The sequence below is a fragment of the Hyperoodon ampullatus genome (genome assembly GCF_949752795.1).
Source record: "Hyperoodon ampullatus genome assembly, chromosome: 10".
Taxonomy (NCBI): domain Eukaryota; kingdom Metazoa; phylum Chordata; class Mammalia; order Artiodactyla; family Ziphiidae; genus Hyperoodon; species Hyperoodon ampullatus.
Genome location: NC_136923.1, coordinates 26,576,690 through 26,599,548, shown reverse-complemented (window position 1 = coordinate 26,599,548; position 22,859 = coordinate 26,576,690). Strand labels below are relative to the sequence as shown.

The following is a 22,859-nucleotide window of genomic DNA, read 5'->3' as shown; positions in this document are numbered from 1 at the left end:
TCCCTGCAGCTCAGGGCCATGGTGACACTTAAAAGGTAAGTCAAATTGGGCCATTCCTCTGCTGAAAACCTCCAGCGACTTTCTTCCCCTCGATAATTGCTCTCGTGGTCTCTCTCTCCTTTTTTCTGTGACACCCCATAGCAGAGAGCTCTCATGCCCTATCATCAATCACCTTTATCTGGTTTTGTATTTCTTTCTTCCTAGCACTTCTCCCCCTCTAAGTTTGTAATTGGGGAAAAAAGATTCCCTTTGCCAATATAGCTAAAATCTTCAGTGAGACTGGCTTTGGCAGATTCTAGAATCTAGGGTTATGGTAGCCTCAAAAAAAAAAAGGAGTGGGGCTTCCCTGGTGGCGCAGTGGTTGAGAGTCCGCCTGCCGATACAGGGGACGCGGGTTCGTGCCCCGGTCTGGGAGGATCCCACATGCTGCGGAGCGGCTGGGCCCATGGGCTATGGCCACTGGGCCTGCGTGTCCGGAGCCTGTGCTCTGCGACGGGAGAGGCCTGCATACCACAAAAAAAAAAGGAGTAATAACTTCCTATCTTCTGTAGATACTTGTTTCTGAGGGAAAGCTTACAATACACTGCATTTCTCGTCTGTCTTCTATGTACTAAGCACTGTGTTTAATTATACAGCATGTTCTCTTCTTCCTAAAATTCAGAAGGCTTAAAGGTAAGAGATGACATGCATGATCCCCTATTTTACTGAAGAGGCAGTCAGGATTTGAACTCAAGTAAAGTACTGTAGTCTCTAACCATTTACCATAAACCAGAGCTGTTCAAATGATGCAAATGTGACATTATTTTAACATTACTGGAGACCATTCTTAGAGATGTCAAAAAAAGTAAATTGAAAGAAACAATGCAGTATTTATTTTATACAATTCAACTGGGCACAAAGTAAGTAAGCATCGCTGCAGGAAATCCTTTGTGTATGAGGTTTTGGGGTTTTTTTACATATTAATTACTCTGGATAGTTTCTGAACTCTGTTTAATAGCAGGTCTCCTTTCTTGATAGTTTCTTGGTACTGCCAGTTCTTGCTATCAGGTCTATAAGTAAATCGAAGAAAAAAATGAATTATTTACCAGTCACATTACTTCATAACAATAGTTGACCTACTTTAAAAAGAAGGCACTCTTCTTTTAAGAGTGTCCTTTATTTTGTGCAGTATTACAAATAATACACAAACTTAAGAGTACCTGTTCGTTTCCACTATTTCATTCACTTTATCTATTTTGCAGTGTAGCCTCCCAGCAGCAATAAATCTGGAGAGTTCCCTAATTGAGAGAGAAGGGGAAAAAAAGCCTTTAGCATTAGCCTTATAGAGAATTCTTAGAAAAATAAACTGCACTAAATAAACACGATTTGTCTTTCAAGGTAACACTTTGACGTGCAGTAGTTGAGAAGATGGTCTCCAGTGTACTGCAGGTGTCTTATCTACCAGAATTAACGTGACCCTACAAGTGCCTATTCATATGAAGCGTAGGTGTCTAAGAATGAAGCCATTCACAGCTACAGAAGTGCTCAGGAAAAAACCTGAAGGGGTTAGAAAAATTAAACATAAGGAGGAAAATAATGAGCTTTACTTGGGGGGGGAACCTGATGAAACCGTCCAGTTTCCTTCTACTTACTTAACCTTTCCAGAGCAGGGAACTCTAAGGATTTTCAAAATCCTTCAGAGCACAGAGGGAAGGAAAGCTTTCCAATTATTTTTAAGACGGAATAACGTGCTACAATAAATTCGGATTAGGAATGTGAAAAAAGGCATTTGTGAGTATATCCCGTCACAACCTAAACCCCCTAATTTAAGACAGTTACTTAAACAACAGTCAACACCCGGCTCCACAGCAGCATCAGCAGTGAAACCCTCCATCCAGGTCTATCTACCAACCATATGACACAGAGAAGAAGGGAAATGCTCAGAAATGCACTAGAGCTACATGAAGACAGCTTTCCAATGCTGCCAAAGAGAATAAACGGAAAGCTGACTCCTTTAAGATAATCCATTTATAATATGTTAAATTTGGAGATTAATTAGGGGGAGCCCTCCTAATTAAGAAAAATCTGATTCCTAAATAAAAATTATGTGACAGATTACTGTCACAGATACTAATACTAAAACATCTTGATCCTAGCACATAAACACCAACAGGAAAGGAACTCCAAACCTTAAGAACCAAATCTCGAACGGAAGTGCCATTTCAAGTCAGTGGGGAAAAGGTTGGCTTATGGAATGGTGTTGAGGCAGCCTAATTATCACAAATCCCAGAAGCCATGTAAGGAAAAAACGATAAACTCAATTATGTAAAGAGAATTTCTACATAGCAAAATACTACCAAAATCAAGTCCAAAACCAAATGAAAATGTGGCTAAAAGATGTTTGCAGTATGTCGTTGCCACTGGTCAGTCAGTAGTGAAAGCCCCACTATTCCTTTTCAATAAGGAAACTTACAATTTTGGAAAAATCTGGTGATGGGCTTGAAAGATGAGCAAGTTATGCTATTAAAGATTTTAAGCTAGAGGTTATAACTAGCAAGAACTATGTGTAACAATGTTTATAGAGCATGCTCTATTGCTATACTCATTAAAAATTCAACTGTTGGTTTTTGAGTTATGTTACTGAGTGGCTTTAGGTAAAAATCTAAAAGTTAAAAAAGATCAGCACTGTTTCCAAACTCACTTGTGTTCATTTTCCAGCAATTTACATAGTTGCATCTCCAGACTGCAGCTGCGAAACCCACTGGCACCTATTATTCTGGGACTGAAGTACACAGAGAAAACTACCCAACCAGATATACCCAGCCTTGTGAGTCCTACCCAGATCCAAAGGACAGCAGGGGAAACCTCTAAAGAAGAATCTTGATGTTATGATTTAGGAACAAGATGTAGAGAACAGCACTAGACTTGACATGCCAGCAAACTCAGGAATGCCCTGTGCTGAGGTAAGACCTCCCAGTCAACTGCTGACACCCAGGCTGACAATTCCACTGCTTCTTCCCATGCCCACCATCACCAGACTAGTTCAGCCCTTCGTTCACCACCACCACCACCCACCCCGCCACGACGATTAGAAGAGACTCTAAACAACTTTAACTCATCCCTTCAGATCCAACCTAGTATCTTCCCATGCTTGGCTCTGGACCCCCCGGTGTCCATCACCACACGTTCCATCCCGTGCACCTAGGCTGCTGGTTTCTCAACCATGCTCCTAAATCTATCTCTGCTATTTCCTCCATCTGGAATGTCCTTTTCCCCACCACTTCTTATAAAAATCCTAAATACACAATGACAGCCAGTCTCAATGCCCATGGGAAGCCATCTGTGGTGTGCCCATTTCGGGGGCACTTCATCGCATATTCTGACTCCTAGTTATGCTCATTCTGAACTATGTGCACCAAGAGTAATCTAAGCAGAGTCTCCTTTCTGGTTACAACACCAAAGTTTAACTACTTAGTGCCCTAAATCGGTGTTCAAGTCCCATTCCCTAGATCCACATGACGTTTTTGTCACCTCCCCGTGTGCTAATCAAACATATCCCAAGGTGACTCATCTTCCCCAAACAAACCACGTACCAACAAAATGGGAGCACACAGCCCATGGGTATGGTTTCTAACCTTACACACGGCAACAGAAGGCCCAGTTTCTTCAAATAATGGCCTGGTCCCCTTCTCCGACAGTATCTTATTAAGTCTAAGGAAGTGGAAGTACAATCGTTGTTCAATCGTCCAAAACCATTTTATGAGGGAAGAAAAACAGAATCTGTGAAAACCCAGGCATAAATCAGATATCACAGAAATTTCAAACAAGGCCTTTCTGGTAACAACAACTGCAGCTTGGTATGTACTGACAACCTCTGCCTCTAAAGCTGGTCTGAGACCATGAAGGGAACAACTAAACAAATACCACCAGAAATGTACCACATACCACCAGTTCAGGTGCCATTGTAATGACTTGCAGAACACTGACTGCCGTGTGTCTAACTGGTACTCCCCTCTTCTGTGCATCTTATCCACAGCTTCAACTGAGCCTCGCACTGCTCCCAACCAGTGGACACGGCTTTACCACCACCACAGTTAAGAAACTGAAGGGTAGGAAGTCCCTGCTTTTCGTGCACTGCCCACCACAGGAAGCCACTCCTCACACTGCTGCGTGAGAAGCACGTTTATAACGCCCCCAGCCCCACCCCACTAACCAGCTGCTCTTGGGCGGTGGTTACCAGACTTAATTTCACACACGAGTTCAATTCAGAAGTGAAATAAAACCAAACCAACCTAGGGAATGCAGCCTTCTATTTTAGTATGGATAACCAACAAAAACCACTATCATTACCTCTTTTTCTTTCACAGAAGAGAAGGAGGAAATTTCTGGCTCCATAGTTTGGGTACACTTAAGATCTGTGCACCCATAAACAAACCCATAAACAAACACTGATATGCATGCTAAGGTGACTGGGGGTGAAATGTACTGGTGTCTGACACTTCCTTTCAAGCCGTTAAAAATCAGACGGAAGGTGATAAAACAAATGTAACAAAATGTTAATAAATTACAGAATCAAGGATCTATGGGAATTTATGGTGCAACTCTTTACAATTTTCTGCATGTTTGAAATTTTTCATAATAAAATATTAGAAAAAAACCCAAAATGGCTAAAAAGTGTGGTCTTTTAAAATGAAATGCAGCTTCATTAAAAAGTGCTTTTTTCACTGTGAGCCACTGCAAACTACATCTTCAAAGTTAAAAGGCCAGTGTTTGTTTGGGAACCACTTATATTAGATACCACCTGGACAGCTCACACTCTGAACGTCTACTTCTCCCCAACTCTACTCCCACTACCCTGGGTCCAAGACACGGAACGTCTCCTCCGTGAGCTGCTGAACAGACCACCTGGTGTCCCCGTCCAGCGTGTGTTAAGACAGAGCATGGAACCGTGTTACCCACCAGAGGCTTAAAATGCTCCAGTGGCTCCCCCCACAGCGCCTGAATTAAAACCCAAGTTCCCCACCAGGTCCTATACGACCGTACACCGCCTGACTCCCACGGCTACCCTCCTACCCCCCACTACTGTGCTGCAGCTACGCATCTTTCTGTGCCACTGTATTATCTCTGTAGACTCACTTCTATCTGAAATGACTTACACGTTTATTTGCTTACTTGCCAACTCTCCCCATAACTAGAATGAAACTCCATGAACACAGAGACCTGAAACAATGCCAACCCATTCAGTTAAGGCTTTGATACATATTTGATGAATCTCTGATTCAAGCGCTGGAAGTTCCATTTTTAACAACCAGTTTGCCCAGAATTGCAGAAGCAACCAAAAAATTGAAGGCATTAGCAGAGGAAATAGCTCTCTATCTTATACTTCACACTAGGTCCTAAGAGTCACTACTGCAGTAGCAGTGTGGCTCACAAAGGTGTGACAGAGACAACTTATGCTCCAGTTATTGTTAAAAGTAGACTTCTGTCCCATCTTTGCTACTACAGTAGAAACACATCATGAAAGCAGAGATAACAGATAGGATTGTTTTGATATTGAAAGAAAAATTCTTAGATCTTGTTTTTATAATTGAGGGAAGCAATGTAAATGGAGAAAATATACAAGTTCACACATGCAAAGGTAAGTGTAAAAAATAAATTGACATGCTGTTATTTAAACTTACTGATCAATGAACTCCACACCAACACCGAAGGCTTCTGCCATATAGCCCAGGGTTAAGGACCTGTATGACTCGAGCAACTGGCTGTACGCGTGAATCCGCATCTCTCTCACGTAGTATCGATAATGAGGAGCAAAAAGCCAGTCCTTTTTCATTTCCTGTTCCACAACAGCTGCAATGAATAAGATGACAAATTATAAGGACCTCCCTTTGGATAAACTGATTAAACTGGAGGACGGATTTATAACATGATAGAAATTAACAGCCTTTTATCTATAAAGTGTATACAGAGTATTAATGAGCAATCCACACACAGAAGTGCAAATTATTTTACTGAATATCTACTACTTACTATCTATCACTGTTCTAAATAATGAGGATACGGTAGGAAGCCAAAAGACAAGATCTCTGCTGCCACAGCAACTAAATTTTCGAAGAGAAGAGATAAATGAACAAATAAGGTACTCTCCAAAAAGAAGTTCTGTAAGGAAAATAAAACTGTGATGTGATAGTGAACAGGAGGGCTTCCACGCGACTGGACTCGACAGGGAAGACTTCTCTGAGGAACCTGCCCTGCAGAGAGCAAGAGGCTTAGAGCAACACAAAGAATGCAAAGATCCAAGGCAGGAAGAGCCTGGCTAAGCCCAAGAACAGAAAGGAGAGCAGGTTCAGAACGTAGCAGGAGGACAGCTACAAGGATATGGAAGCAAGACAGAAGATTCAAGAATATACTTATGTTTCTGGCTTGAACAAGATAAAAATCCCTGGAGAAGGAGAATTTTTTTTTTTCTTGAGTTGCTTTGTGTGTGTGTGGTGGTGGGGGGAGGTGGGGAGGAAAGGATTCAAACATTACACTTCAGCAGGGTTGAGGTGGATTCCCCTGTCAGACATCCAAGTCAAAGATCCCAAGGCTTGGGTCTGGTGCTCACTGGCAAGTGTGGGGCTGGAGACATGAATCTGGAAATCACTGCCATCCATATGTATTTGATGACAGAATTATACAGATAAGGGCAATGACCAAGCCTGGGCCAGTTAGTCACTGAGAGGCCTAACAAAGGATGAGGCAGTAGGTCCAGAGAAAATACATTATTTCAATACACTGAAGTTCTAAGGTCCTTAAAAAAGGATAACTGGCAGTTGCAAGGAGTTCTGCCTGTTTGATCTGCCACTACATACACAGTGTCTGATGCCCGACACCCACTTAAAAATACTGACTCAATAACCAGCTATTTCTAAAAGACATAAAAAGATACATTTTAAAGAAAAAAAAAACCTACTTACAAAACTGCATGTAAAATACATCCACACATGTTTAAAAGTGTTATGTGCTTATACCTCTGGATACAAATGCCCTTGGATGGACGCCCTTGGAACCTGAAATCAGTAGTTGCCTCTAGAGAAAAGACCTGGGCAATCAAAGGCTAGAGAGAGACATTTTCTTCTTTCTATGATACAGTTTGAAAATTTTCCATGTATACAAAAAACTTTGGGGTTTTTTTTTGGTGTGTTATTTTCTGATTTTTAAAGTACATACAATGAATAAAAGTTCTGGAAGGATATATAACAATCTTAAAATGGTTCTATTCCAGAAGAAGTCTGTGTATGTGAATGTGTAAATGCATTTGGACATAGGACTTTCTCATCTCAGTTTATTTTTAATTTTTGAAAACAATCAGGTATTACCCAGAAAAGGATGCTATTTTCTCTTTCAAATAAAATATTTTCAAGTACAAAGTCTATGTATATTTGGAGAAGCAAAAAGGCTTATTTATATATAAAACCAAATAAATGCTACATGCCTTAGTACATAAAAGGAGAGAGTAAATGATACAAATGATAACTGTTGTCAAAAAGATTTAACTATCTGTCCTTTGTATTTTAAATATCTGGGAAATCACAAGCAGGCACCAGGCCCTGTCCCCGCTGTCCCAGAAGTGTGCGGACAGCAGCCACCCATATGAGACCCGCCACCAGGCACCAAGTGCTTACCCCGCTATACCAGGAAGGGCCACTATACCTGCACACCCATATCAAGTGGGTAACAGCCAGCACACACTGAGCAGAGGCAGCAAGCATCCAAACTAAAAGCCACCACTCGATTCCAGAGAAGAGGGCAGAGGAGAAGGATTTGAGCCCACCTACTGTCGCAAAAACACCAAAATCACAACTGCTGAACAACCACTGACAAAGAAGACTGGAACCTACCAAAACAGGTATTTCACACTCAATGAAAAGAAGAAGCCACAACAAGACAGCAGGAGGGGCACTGTTGCGACATAAACGAATCCCATTCCTGCCAGGTGAGTGACCCACAAACTGGAAAATAAATGTATCACAGAGGTTCTCCCACAAGAGTGAGAGTCCTGAGCCCCACATTAGGCTTCCCAGCCTGAGGGTCTGGCACTGGGAGGAGGAATCCCAAAAGCATTTGGCTTTGAAGGTTTGAGTACAGGAGCTCCACAGGACTGGGGGGAACAGAGACGCCACTCTTGGAGGGTGCACACAAGGTTTCATGTACACTGGGACCCAGCACAAAGCAGCAACTCCATAGCAGCCAGGGCTAGACCTAACTGCGAGTCTTGGAGGGTCTCCTGGGGAGGCAGGGGTTGGCTGTGGCTCACACCAATCAGTAGTCTCTGGGGGGAGGCCACAGAGACTACTGATCAGCATGAGCTCTCCTGGAGGTCACCATTTTTTTTTTTTTTTAATTTATTTATTTTTGCTGTGTTGCATCTTTGTTTCTGTGCAAGGGCTTTCTCTAGTTGTGGCAAGCAGGGGCCACTCTTCATCGCGGTGCGCGGGCCTCTCACTATCGCGGCCTCTTGTTGCGGAGCACAGGCTCCAGACACGCAGGCTCAGTAGTCGTGGCTCACGGGCCTAGTTGCTCCGCGGCATGTGGGATCCTCCCAGACCAGGGCTCGAACCCGTGTCCCCTGCATTAGCAGGCAGATTCTCAACCACTGCGCCACCAGGGAAGCCCCTGGAGGTCACCATTTTGGCATCAAGACCTGGCTCTACCCAACAGCCTACAGGCTCCAGTGCTGGAAAGCCTCAGGTCAAACAACCAGCAGGATGGGAACACAGCCCCACCCATCAGCAGACGGCTGCCTAAAGCCATACTGAGCTCCCAGCCACCTATAAACACACCCCTTGACACTGCCCTGCTCACCAGAGGGACAAGACCCACCAGTGAGCAGGCACCAGTCCCTCCCACCAGAAAGCCTGCACAAGCCTCAGGACCAACCTCACCCACCAGAGGGCAGACACCAGAAGCAAGACAAGCTACGACCCTCCAGCCTGCAGAAAGGAGACCACAAACACAGAAAATTAGACAAAACGAGAGCAGAGAAATGTGTTTCAGATGAAGGAACAAGATAAAAATCCATAAGAACAACTAAATGAAGAGGAAGTAGGCGACCTACCTGAAAAAGAATTTACAGTAATGACAGTAAATATGATCCAAGATCTCAAAAAGAATGGAGGCACAGACCGAGAAGTTACAAGAGATGTTTAACAAAGAGAAGATTTAAAGAATAAACAGAGATGAATACAAAAACTGGAATGAAAAATAAACTAGAAAGGATCAACAGCAGAATAACTGAGGCAGAAGAACGAACGAGTAAGCTGGAAGACAGAATGGTGGAAATCACTGCCACGCAGCAGAGTAAAGAAAAAAGAATGAAAAGAAGTGAGGACAGCCTCAGAGACCTCTGGGGTAACACTAAATGCACCGACATTCACATTATAGGGGTTCCAGAAGAAAAAGAGAGAGAGAAAGGGCCTGAGAAAATATTTGAAGAGATTATGGCTGCAAACTTCCCTAACATGAAAGGAAACACTCACTCACGTCCAGGAAGCACAGAGAGGCCCATACAAGATAAACCCAAGGAGGAACACTCCAAGACACATATTAATCAAACTAACAAAAAGTAAAGACAAAGAAAAAATACAAAAAGCAACAAGGGAATAGCAACAAATAACATACAAAGGAACCCCCATAAGATTATCAGCTGATTTTTCAGCAGAAACTGCAGGACAGAAGGGAGTGGCATGATATATTTAAAGTGATGATAGGGAAAAACCTACAGCCAAGAATACTCTACCCAGCAAGGCTCTAGTTCATATTCGATGGAGAAATCAAAAGCTTTACAGACAAGCAAAAGCTAACAGAATTTAGGACCACCAAACCACCTTTACAACAAATCCTAAAAGAACTTCTCTAGGCGGAAAAGAAAAGGCCACAACTAGAATCAAGAAAATTACAAATGGAGAAGCTCACTGGTAGAGGCAAATACAAAGTAACGGTAGGTAATCACCCACACATATATATGATATCAAAACCAGCAATTGTGAGGAAAGTACACAGGCAGGATATTGGAAATGCATTTGAGATTAAGAGATCAGCAACTTAACACAATCCTGTACATATACAGACTGCCATATCAAAACCTCATGGAAATTACAAACCAAAAATCTACAGTAGAGACACAAAAAAGAAAACGCAATCCAAACACATCACTGAAGATAGACATCACAAGAGAAGAGAACGAAAGAGGAAGGAAAGAAAAGAAGACCTTCAAAACCAAATCCAAAACAATTAACAAAATGGCAATAAAACATTCATATTGATGATTACCTTAAACGTAAATGGATTAAATGGTTCAACCAAAAGACACAGACTGACTGAATGGGTATAAAAACAAGACTCGTATATATGCTATCTACAAGAAATCCACTTCAGATCTAGGGACACATACAGACTGAAAGTGAGGGGATGGAAAAAAGGTATTCCATGCAAATGGAAATCAAAAGAAAGCTGGACTAGCAATACTCATACCAGACAGAACAGACTTGAAAATAAAGATGTTACAGGAGACAAAGAAGGACACTACATAATGATCAAGGGATCAATCCAAGAAGATGTGACAGTTGTAAATATATATGCACCCAACACAGGAGCTCCTCAATATATAAGGCAAATGCTAACAGCCATAAATATGGGAGAAATCGACAGTAAGACAATAATAGCGGGGGATTTTAACATCCCCCTTTCGTCAATGGACAGATCATCCAGACAGAAAATCAATAAGGAAACACAGGCATTAAACGACACATTAGACCAGATGCACTTAATTGATATTTATAGAGTATTCCATCCATCCGAAAGCAGCAGAATACACATTCTTCTAAACATTCTCCAGGACAGATCACATCTTGGGCCACAAATTGAGCCTCAGTAAATTTAAGAAAAGTGAAATCGTATCAAGCCTCTTTTCCAACCACAGCGCTATGAGATTAGAAATCAGTTACAGGAAAAAAAACTGTAAAAAACACAAATACATGGAGGCTAAACAATATGTTACTAAACAACCAACGGTTCACTGGAGAAATCAAAGAGGAAATCAAAAATTACCTAGAGACAAATGACAATGTAAATAAACATGATGGGCCAAAACCTTTGGGACACAGCAAAAGCAGTTCTAAGAGGGAAGTTTACAGCAATACATTCTTACCTCAGGAAACAAGAAAAATCTCAAATAAACAACTAACCTTATACCTAAAGCAACCAGAGGAAGAACAACAAACAAAACCCAAAGTTAGTAGAAGGAAAGAAATCATAAAGATCAGAGCAGAAATAAATAAAATAGAGACGAAGAAAACAATAGAAAAGGTCAATGAAACTAAAAGCTGGTTCTTTGAGAAGATAAACAAACTTGCTAAACCTGTAGCCACACTCATCAAGAAAAAAAAGGGAGAGGACTCAAATCAATAAAATGAGAAATGAAAAAGGAGAAGTTACAAGGGATACCACAGAAATAGGAAGGATCATAAGAAACTACTACAAACAACCATATGCCAATAAAATGGACAACCTGGAAGAAATGGACAAATTCTTAGAAAGGTACAACCTTACAAGACTGAACCAGGAAGAAATACAGAATATGAACAGGCCAATCACAAGTACTTAAATTGAAACAGTGATTAAAAAACTTTGAAAAAACATAAGTCCTGTCTTCACAGGCGAATTCTATCAAACATTTAGAGAAGCGTTAACACCTGTCCTTCTGAAACTCTTCCAAAAAATTGCAGAGGAAGAAACACTCCCAAGCTCATTCTATGAGGCCACCCTCACCCTGACACGAAACCAAAGATACCACAAAAAAAAGAAAATTACAGGCCAGTATCACTGATGAACATAAACACAAAAATACTCGACAGAATACTAGCAAACCAAATCCAACAATACACTAAAAGGATCATACACCATACTCAAGTGGGATTTATCCCAGGTATGCAAGGATTCTTCAATATCCACAACTCAATCAGTGTGATACACCACATTAACAAACTGAAGAATAAAAACCATATGATCATCTCAATAGATGCAGAAAAAGCTTTTGACAAAATTCAACACCCATTTATGATAACAGCTCTCCAGAAGAGTGGGAATTGAGGGAACTTACCTCAACATAATAAAGGCCATATATGACCAACCCACAGCTAACATCATTCTCAACAGTGAAAAGCTATAAGCATTCCCTCTAAGATCAGCAACAAGGCAAGGATGTCCATTGTCACCACTTCTATTCAGCATAGTTTTGGAAGTCCTAGCTATGGCAATGAAAGAAAAAGAAATAAAAGGAATCCAAATTGGAAAAGAAGTAAAACTGTCACCGTTGGAGATGACATGATACTATACATAGAATAGATGCTACCAGAAAACTACTAGAGCTCATCAATGAATTCAGTAAAGTTGCAGAATACAAAATTAATACACAGAAATCCCTTGCATTCCTATATACTAACAACAAAGGATCAGAAAGAAAAATTAAGGAAACAATCCCATTTTCCATCACATCAAAAAGAACAAAATACCTAGGAATAAACCTACTAAAGGAGACAAAAGACCTGTACTCTGAAAACTCTAAGACCCTGAAGAAAGAAACTGAAGATGACACAAACAGATGGAAGGATATATACCACGTTCTTGGATTGGAAAAATTAATATTGTCAAAATGACTGTACTACCCAAGGCAATTCAGTGCAATCCCAATCAAATTACAAATGGCATTTTTCACGGAACTAGAACAAAAAATTTTTTTACTTTATGTGGAGACACAAAAGACGCTGAATTGCCAGAGAAATCCTGAGAAAGAAAAACAGAGCTGGAAGAATCAAACCTCTGACTTCAAACTATGCTACAAAGCTACAGTCATCAAGACAATATGGTACTGGCACAAAAACAGAAATATAGATCAACAGAGCAGGACAGAAACCCCAGAAATAAAAACTCAGGCACTTATGGTCAATTAATCTATAACAAAGAAGGCAAGAATATACAATAGAGAAAAAACAGTCTCTTCAATAAGTGGTGCTGGACAGCTACATGTAAAAGAAATTAGAACATTCTCTAACACCATACACAAAGATAAACTTGAAATGGATCAAAGACCTAAATGTAAGGTGGACACTATAAAACTCTTAGAGGAAAGCATAAGCAGACCACTCTTTGACATAAATCACAGCAATATGTTTTTTGATCACCTCCTAGAGTAATGAAAATAAAAATAAGAATAAACAAATGGGACCTAATTAAACTTAAAAGCTTCTGTGCAACAAAGGAAACCATAAACAGAAGGAAAAGACAACCCACAGAATGGGAGAAAATATTTGCAAATGAAGCAACCTACAAGGGATTAATCTCCAAAGTACACAAACAGCTCACACAGCTCTACGTCAAAAACAAACAAACAATGTAGTCAAAAAATGGGCAGGGCTTCCCTGGTGGCGCAGTGGTTAAGAATCCGCCTGCCCACATAGGGGACATGGGTTTGAGCCCTGGCCCAGGAAGATCCCACACGCCATGGAGCAACTAAGCCTGTGCACTACAACTGCTGAGCCTGCGCTCTAGAGCCTGCAGGCCACAACTACTGAGCCCATGTGCCTAGAGCCTGTGCTTCTCAACAAGAGAAGCCACCGCAATGAGAAGCCTGCTCGCTGCAATCAGAGGAAAGCCCACACACAGCAACAAAGACCCAACGCAGCCAAAAAAAAAAAAAAAAAAAGGGCAGAAGATCTAAACAGACATTTCTCCAAGGAAGACATAGAGATGGCCAAAAAGCACATGAAAAGATGCTCAACATCAGTAATTATCAGAAAAGTGCAAAGCAAAACTACAATGAGGTATCACCTCACAAGGGTCAGAATGGCCATCATCAAAATGTCTACAAACAATAAATGCTGGAGAGGGTGTGGAGAAAAGGGGACCCTCCTATACTGTTGGTGGGAATGTAAATTGGTGCAACCATTATGGAGGATCTTTTAAAAACTAAGTATAGAACTACAATATGATCCAGCAATCCCACTCCTGGGCATATATCCAGAGAAAACCATAATCCGAAAAGTTACATGCAACCCAATGTTCACTGCAGCACTATTTAAAATAGCTAACACATGGAAGCAACCTAAATGTCCATTGACAAAGGAATGGATAATGAAGGTGTGGTACACATATACAATGGAGTATTACTCAGCAACAAGAAAAGAATGAGATAATACCATCTGCAGCAGCATGGATCTACAGATTATCATACTAAGTGAAGTAAGTCAGACAGAGAAAGACAAATATATGGTCTCACTCATACGTGATATCTAATTTAAAAAAAAAGATACAGGGCTTCCCTAGTGGCGTAGTGGTTGAGAGTCCGCCTGCCAATGCAGGGGACACGGTTCGTGCCCCAGTCCGGGAAGATCCCACATGCCGCGGAGCGGCTGGGCCCGTGAGCCATGGCCGCTGAGCCTGCGCATCTGGAGCCTGTGCTCCGCAACGGGAGAGGCCACAGCAGTGAGAGGCCCGCGTACCGAAAAAAAAATAAAAATAAAAAATACAAGTGAACTTACTTACAAAACAGAAACAAACTTACAGATATCGAAAATAAACTTATGGTTACCAAAGGGGAAACAAGGAGGGGGAGGGATAAATCAGGAGCTCGGGTTGAACATACACACACTACTATATATAAGATAGATAACCAACAAAGACCTACTGTATAGCACAGGGAACTCTACTTAATATTTTGTGATAACCTATATGAGAAAAGAATCTAAAAAAGAATGAATATATGTATAACTGAATCACTTTCCTGTATGCCTGAAACACACTGTAAATCAACTATACTCCAATAAAATTAAAATATTTTTTAAAAATAAAAATAAAAAAGTATCTGGGAAATGAGTAAATTTTAAAAGGTTGCCAGTAGGGATGGGGAAGATGGGAAGAGGTTACCTCAACCATTCAAAAGTTTCCAAAAGCCATCAATTTCATCACACTAGCATAGCACTTCCCCCCATTTTGCTCTTAAATTACAGTCACACAGAGCACTCACTAACATACGGGCACTGAGCTGGTGTCAAGGTCACTACAAAGGAAAACAGCATATGGTCTACTCTTAATTGTCCTAAGTAGCAGTACAGAAAAACTCTAAAAAAGAATCACAAAATAATTTGCTGTTTAAAAAATGGGGCAGGGAATTCCCTGGCAGCCCAGTGGTTAGGACTCTGTGCTTTCACTGCCAAGGGTGTGGGTTCGATCCCTGGTCGGGGAACTAAGATCCTGAAAGTCACGCAGTGTGGCCAAAAAATAAAGATTAAAAAAAAAAATTAAGTAAGTAAAAATAGGGCATTTGACCAGTAAGCACATGACAAAATATGCAGCATCACTAGTCATCAGAGAAATGCAAATCAAAACCGTAAGATATCACTTCACACCCACTAAGATGCCTATGATCAAAAAGACACACAATAACAAGTATTCGATGTGGGGAAACTGGAACTCTCACACACTGCTGGTGGGAATGTAAAATTGTGTAGCTTCTTTGGAAAACAGTTAAGCAGTTTCTCAAGAAATTAATCAAAGAGTTACCACATGACACGCCAATTCCATTACTAGGTATATCCCCAGGAAAAACTAGACATTGTGTCCACACAAAAACTTGCACATAAACATTCATTACAGCATTATTTATAATGTATCCATCATCTGATGAATGGATAAATAAAATGTGGTATATCCATGCAATGGCGTTATCATTAAGCTGTAAACTGAATGAAGCACTGATACATGCTACAGCATGGATGACAGTAAAAGCATTATGCTGGGCAAAAGAAGCTAGGCACAAAAGGCCACATATTGTGTAATTCCATTTATATGCAATGTCCAGAATAAGCAAATCCATGGAGATAGAAAGACTAGGGGCTGGAATCGGGAATGGGAAGTGACTGCTAATGGGTACAGAACATCTTTTGGGGTGATGAAGATGTTCTGGAATTAGTGTAGCTGCACACCTTGTCAATATACTAAAACCACTGAACTTACACACTTCAAAATACTGAATTTTATAGTGATTTACATCTCAATAAAAAAAGAGGATGGGGGATAAAATAAGACCAGGAATGCAGAGAAGGTATTTAAAAAATTTTTGGACTGAAGGAAGAAGGGAAAAGCGCCACATTTGAGCAGAATAATGACGAGATCCACACGCATAAAAAAGGGAGAAGGGCAATTCTGCAGTACAACCTTGGGTGCAAACCCACCCATCGTGCACATATGGGAAGATAGGGCCATGCAGGTCGTTCACACATGAGGAGCCCTGTTCCCCCACTGCTTGAGGGGAGTAGTATGAATTCCCATAAAGCAGCCTAACTTTATGCAGAAAGCACTCCATAAACACTGGGCCAAAACCTACTCCAAACACAGAAGACCATCATTTGGAGTCCTCCTATCCCATGTTGTGTAAATTCTACCTACTTATTAACCAAATACTTCCTGAAACTTGCAGCACAAACAAGAGAATTATCAATGCCAAGTTCTTTAAGTTTTAGGAAAATCATCTGGGAAGGACCCCTGGGCTGAACACCACAAGCACTTTCAACAGATTGTCTCAACCAACATCCCTTGAAAATGATTTGCAAATCGGCACAAAGATTTAGTTGTTGCATAAATAACCCACTGCTGAATTCAACTCAATTAACATCAACTCAATCAAAAGGAGATTCAAGATCTGAATTCTAAAACTCAGCACTTCGAACCATTTGCTCACTTTCTGCCTTACATCCCAGAAAGACTCTAAACCAGGGGTCAGGCAAACTTCCTCGGCAAAGGGCCAGACAGTTGATATTTTTAGCCACTGAGAGCCAAAGAGCTGTCACGTAATTTTCTTTGTCCTGTTTTGTTAAACGATCCTTAAAAAATGTAAACATCAATCTTACCTCCTGGACCACACAAAAGCACTTGATCAAAGTCTGCTAACCCCCCTATGAACAAGATGGGCAAAAGATTAGCTGTACTGACCAAAGACCTACAGCTGTCTGCACACTATATTTTTCATATATGTGAAAAATCATCTTAGGTTATCCGCAAACAGGGTCAGAAATAAGATGAAGACAGACAGTCAAAACGAGCAACTCTATCCTTACCTAATGATTGGAAGAAAACTGAGTAACGGCATTCATAGAGTGAAAACAGATACTGCCGAACTGCCGGAAGACTGTGCAACACTTCCAGAATCTCTGCTCCTTTAATTACCTAGAAATTTTTTAAAAAAACAAGTATGTGCTTTAATGATTTTTGTGTATTTAAGGTGGAAGAGCACGGGGTACTCTTTAAATATGATTCAGTCATTACCTTTTCCCTGAGATCTGGTCTTTCTAAAGCAATCATGCTGACATAGACAGTGTAAGTCACAAAGGTTTTATAATCCATCAGTTCATAGGATGTAAATGTTGAAACTGTGTCAAGGAAGAGTTCAGCTGCCTGTTTGAAATCACGAATAGCCACACAATAAAGACCTTGATATACTTTTAGGCGGTTTCTCCGGTCCCAGTCTCCTCCTTCCTCTATCAAGCTATAAAATACAAAACAGTAAGGTGATGATCTGGAAATAAACAGTGCCACTTTTTACAAGTTTTGTGTTATTATGAAAGAGAAAACAGCTTTTAACAACTTAAACCAAAAAGAAATATTTAAAGAGAACATTTCTGTAAGTAAGAACATTAATTACTTGACCAAATTTACTAGTTGGAAACAAAAGAAAATAGGTAAATTTCTTACATCAATTTCTTATCTGTAGCATCATAATTTAGAGGGAATAAATCCCCACTGCTACAACGCACCTTCTGGGGACTTCCCTGGTGGTCCAATGGTAAAGAATCCACCTTACGATGCAAGGGATGCGGGTTCCATGCCTGGTCAGGGAACTAAGACCCCACATGCCGTGTGGCAACTGAGCCCGCACGCCGCAACTACTGAGCTCGCGCGCCTCAAGTAGAGAGCCCGTGTGCCGCACTACTACAGAGCCCATGCGCCCTGGAGCCTGCACACCACAGCTAGAGAAGAGAAAACCCGCATGCCACAACTAGAGAAAAGCCCACACACCACAACGAAGAGCCCGCATGCCACAATGAAAAGATCCTGCGTGCCTCAACAAAGATCCCGTGTGCCGCAACTAAGACCCGACACAGCCAAAAAATAAATAAATAAAATAAATAAACATTAAAAAAATGAAAAAATAAAATTCACCTTTTGGCCTTTTCTGTGTTCCGGGTGATGAGGTCATTATCCATGTAAAATAAGCCAATTCTAAGGAGATAGAACACAATATCCAGTCGGTGACCCAGGGCCACGGTTTTGTCATATGTCTTGCGAAAGGCTGTCAGAGCGCCTTCCTGTCAAGAGAACCAAGGCAACAGGTGAGAAAAGGTTAAAAGTTTCAAAAGCTATCAGCTGTCTAGGATTTTCTTAGCAAGGAGTTGGGGAAACATGTAGGAGTAGAGATAGAACAGTATGGCCATGAGCTGATACTTGTTAAAGCTGGGGGATAATTGCATGGGGTTCCTTATACGATTCGCTCCACTCTTATAAAAAATACATCAACCGTGTCTAAGCATATACTTATATTCTAGAAAACAATGGAAGAAACACATTCATAATTTATTCACCATTATTTCAGTATTCTTCTTTGTTCTATATATTCAATATTTTTTCCTTTAACAATCACAATACACTACTGTAAAATTACTGTAAATTGTCAATCTTATCACCTAAAGGGTAATAAAAATTTTATCTTAATCACTGAGTACTAGAACACAATTGAGTATTTAAATATACAATTCTATCTCAAATCATTGTGGAAAAAAATGTTTTTATTGCTTTTAAAACATGAAAATGTGGGACTTCCCTGGCAGTCCAGTGGTTAAGACTCTGAGATTCCACTGCAGGGGATGCGGGTTTGACCCCTGGTTGGGGAAGTAAGATCACACATGCCACGTGGCCTGGCCAAAAAACAGAGAAAAAACTACCACCACCACCACCAGCAAACAAAACAAAACAAAACAAAAACAAACAACCCCCAAAAACAAAAACAAAAAAATGAACATGAATAAAATCATTTGTTTATACTTGGTACTTTTTAGTATGTGTCTGGCTTTGTTTTATGTAATTATTAGTTATGCCTCATACATTTCTAATAAGAGACTGGCAAGACAGTAAAGGGCACACCCAGTACTAAGATCTTGGTTTTTAAATACTATCCCCCAATAAAAGAAACCAGGGATCCTAGGAGAAATGGATAATTCCAGGTTTGGAGAATGAAAATAACAGGTGAGCCTGTGACATCTTGTTATAAGGAAGACCAAGGAGATCATGTCAAAAGGACCAAGAAACCATCTTGAAGGAACCTGCACTAACAAACTTGTAGCAAACTGAGCACCGGAAAGAATAATGACTGTAATCAATACAACACAGTGAATAATAAAAATCCACTAAGTCCATTATTTAGTAATAGTACACAAAATAAAATGTTAAAACAAGAAAGTAAACAGGAGGGAAAAACGACAACTCTTCTTTTTAGAAGAATGCTATTTAACAAATATGGAACGTATTATTAGAACATCACCGATTTACAACCCCCTGATGTTGATTCAAACATATCCCTATTGAAATTCCTTAAGGCCTGAATCAAAAGCTTTGAGTTTCTCATTCACGTGTAATAATGCATCCTCTTTAAAACCAAACCAAAGCAAACCACACACAGCCTAGAAAGCCACACAAACTATTAGCTATTTTCAAACTGTTCTGTATTTTCCAACTTTTTACAATGACCAAAGCTTTTTTTTTTTTTTTTTTTTTTTTGCGGTACGCGAGCCTCTCCCTGCTGTGGCCTCTCCCGTTGCGGAGCACAGGCTCCGGACGCGCAGGCCCAGCGGCCATGGCTCACGGGCCCAGCCGCTCCGCGGCATGTGGGATCCTCCCGGACCGGGGCACGAACCCGCGTCCCCTGCATCGGCAGGCGGACCCTCAACCACTGCGCCACCAGGGAAGCCCCAAAGCTTTTTTTTTTTAAACCCTAAATTTATAATCAGAAGAAAAAAAACTTGTTTTAAATTTAAACTAAATAATAATAGCTCGTATCATTTAACATTTCAGCACTTTGCAGCAGGCACTAGTCTAAGCTCTTTGCCCCTAGGCACTATCATTATCCCTATTTAACAGATGAGGAAACTCATACAGAGGAGTAAATCATAATTACTGAAGTCAGAAATACAACCCAGGCACTCTTATCCAAGAGCTCACACTATTTAATTTTTTTATATTGACACCGTGTCATCCATTATGTAAATACTTCAGGGTGCACTGCTTAAAATTAGGACATTCAAAGCCCATCCTCTTAACCACTATTACAGAACTACTAAGTTAAAAAATTTAAAAGATCCAATGCTTGTGAGTATCCCTCTTGTGCCCTGATAGTGGAGTATAAATTAGGTTGGCTGCTGTGCGGGATCACAGGCCACACATACTAAGATAAAAACTGTTCTTCGTCCCAGAGATTTCATCTCATAGAATACACCTTAGAGAAACATGAGCATATATACACAAAGAGGCACACACACAAGCATGTTTTTACAGCAGTGGCTTGTCCTAGCAAAAACAGCTGAAAACAACACACATACCCAACCACTGAATAGCTAAGTAAACTACAGCATAGCCCTACAATGGACTACTAGCTAGCAGTTAACCAGAATGAGCAAGATTTATGCACATTAACATGGGAAGTCACTCAGATATAATGCTGAATGAAAAAGTAAACGGGACAACATGAGTACACTATGATTCCATTTATCTAAAACAAACTTTTTAAACCAATACTACCTAATTTCTACAAGTACATACACATGCCTGTAAATGTACAATAAAAGAATTTACAAGATTATCTCTGAGGAGATAGAGAATAAAGAAAAACCAAATAGAACTTCAGCATTAACTATAATATTTTAGTTTCTTACAAGGAGACGATTTACCTGTGTAAACAATAATTTTCAAAATGCACCAGAACCAATGCTTCCCAACCAGGATACGTTACAAAAGTGAACTACTGAGAATGATCCCAATTTTGTAAAAACAGTAAATAAACAAACATCTCCGAACAGGCACTGGTTTTATTGGCATAGAGAGGGAGAAGAATACACACCGGCTGCTGTCTGGGGGCAGGTGACAGAATGGGTGTAGCAAGAAAACTACTAACTTTTTCTTTATTAATTTTTTGCACTGATTCACTAGTTCAGGTCAGCAGGTAACCTCTGCACTTAGTGGAAAAGGACGTTCGTTTTTAAAATGAGACATTACTAACCTTGCACAGTGCCCATTTCAGGCTCTACAGAGAGTGGAGGCCATCTCACTCACCTTGTCACCTATCCGGCAGAGGTACTCGGCCTTTGCCATCATCGCGTCTCGGATTTCGCTCTCTCCCAGATTCTTCTCCGCATCTTCCAGCTCCTCGTCCAAACGTTTCAACTCGTCTTCATTTGCCTTCTTCATTTTACTGAGCAGGTCCACGTCCATCTGCCAGTCAAGGGATTTGCACAAGGCTTCGTAATAAGGAGCCATGTCTGAGAGCGAACAAGAGGGATGTGACTTAGGAGTGAGGCCCCGTCCTGCCCTAACCTCACTGTCTACCCACTCCTTCCTCGTACACAACTGCGAGGTCATCCACCAGTCGCCTACCTGCCAGGAGGAAGGGATGGGACAGAGCTTGGTAAAGGGCTGGGCGGTCAGCATCAGGGCCAGGCCTGTCACCGACGCCCTCTACTAGGGCCGGGGGGAGGACAACCTCGGTTTGCCTCTCGGCGGCTTCTGTTCCCACAGTCTTCCAGCAACGGAAAGGCTAAGCTTGTTGACACACACACACACACACACACACACACACACACACACTCAGACACGTGCGTACAACGGTACAGGGCCCGCTGCCATTCACTGCTAGGAAGGGCGAAAGGAACCGACCCAAGTTTCCCCTCCACCCGCAACGCTGAAGTCCCCGAGACCAGTCGCTAATGACAGTAAGTCATGTCTCTCTTCCGTGCCTGGCACGGGGCTCAACACCTCGGGATCCGCCCGCCCCGCCCTGAGGCTGGCCCCAGGGTGGGAGGCGCACAGAGATGCAAACCTCTGAGGGCAAGGCTGGAGGTCCCAGAAGGCGCCCCCGACAAAAGGAAAGCCCCGAGGGGCGCAAAGGCCAGGTCTGGTCTCGGGGACCCCGTCGGAGGGGCGCCCCGGGGTCGCGAGCCCCGTCGGGGAAAACCCCGCAGGCTCGGGAGCGCGGGGCCGCCCAGGCCTAGGCCGCTGACTCGGCTCTCGCGCCGGCCTCACTGTTATCGCGGACGGCTGCCATCAGCTCGTCGCGCACGGCCGCGTCCCCGCGGTGCTCCGGCAGGCTGAGCAGGAAGCGCAGCTGCGCGATGCGTAGGTCCGGATTCTTGGGCAGACCCTCCTCTTCCAGGTTCTCCAGCGGCATCGCGACGGCGAGGGTAGCGGCTCGAAACAAACGGCAACTTAGCCTGGTCCCGCGGCGGCGTCGGCAGCGGCGGAAGTCGAAAGAGTCCGCGACTGCTCCCGGACGCCTCCAGCCCGGCTTCCGGTCCAGGGTCCCTCTCCGCCCATAGCGTCTCCTGCTGGACACGCCCGGGAATGTCTCACCCGGCCCGAACGCGGGCGCCCTCGTGTGGTCGCCGGTGGCTTTTCCTCGCTCTCAGCCACGAGAGTCCCAGAGTGGGTGGTGCCCAACTCCAAGGTTGGATTTCCTTCTCCCCACTGGTAACCATTAGTTTGTTCTCTATATCTGTGATAGCTTTTACTTTTATGTGCATCTC

At 41.9% G+C, this 22,859-nt stretch overlaps 1 protein-coding gene across 1 annotated transcript; it reads right to left on the bottom strand.

Moving 5' to 3' along the window:
- Window positions 1–858: 858 nt before the first annotated feature.
- Window positions 859–22,504, bottom strand: PSMD6 (proteasome 26S subunit, non-ATPase 6; the record flags this gene model as incomplete). The annotated part of the gene is made up of 8 exons (XM_079713758.1): window positions 859–1,049; window positions 1,200–1,277; window positions 5,661–5,829; window positions 17,133–17,241; window positions 17,341–17,560; window positions 18,235–18,380; window positions 21,394–21,599; window positions 22,360–22,504. 8 exons carry the CDS (start codon window positions 22,502–22,504, stop codon window positions 953–955), a joined length of 1,170 nt encoding a protein of 389 aa, XP_079569884.1. The 3' UTR covers window positions 859–952.
- Window positions 22,505–22,859: the final 355 nt, after the last annotated feature.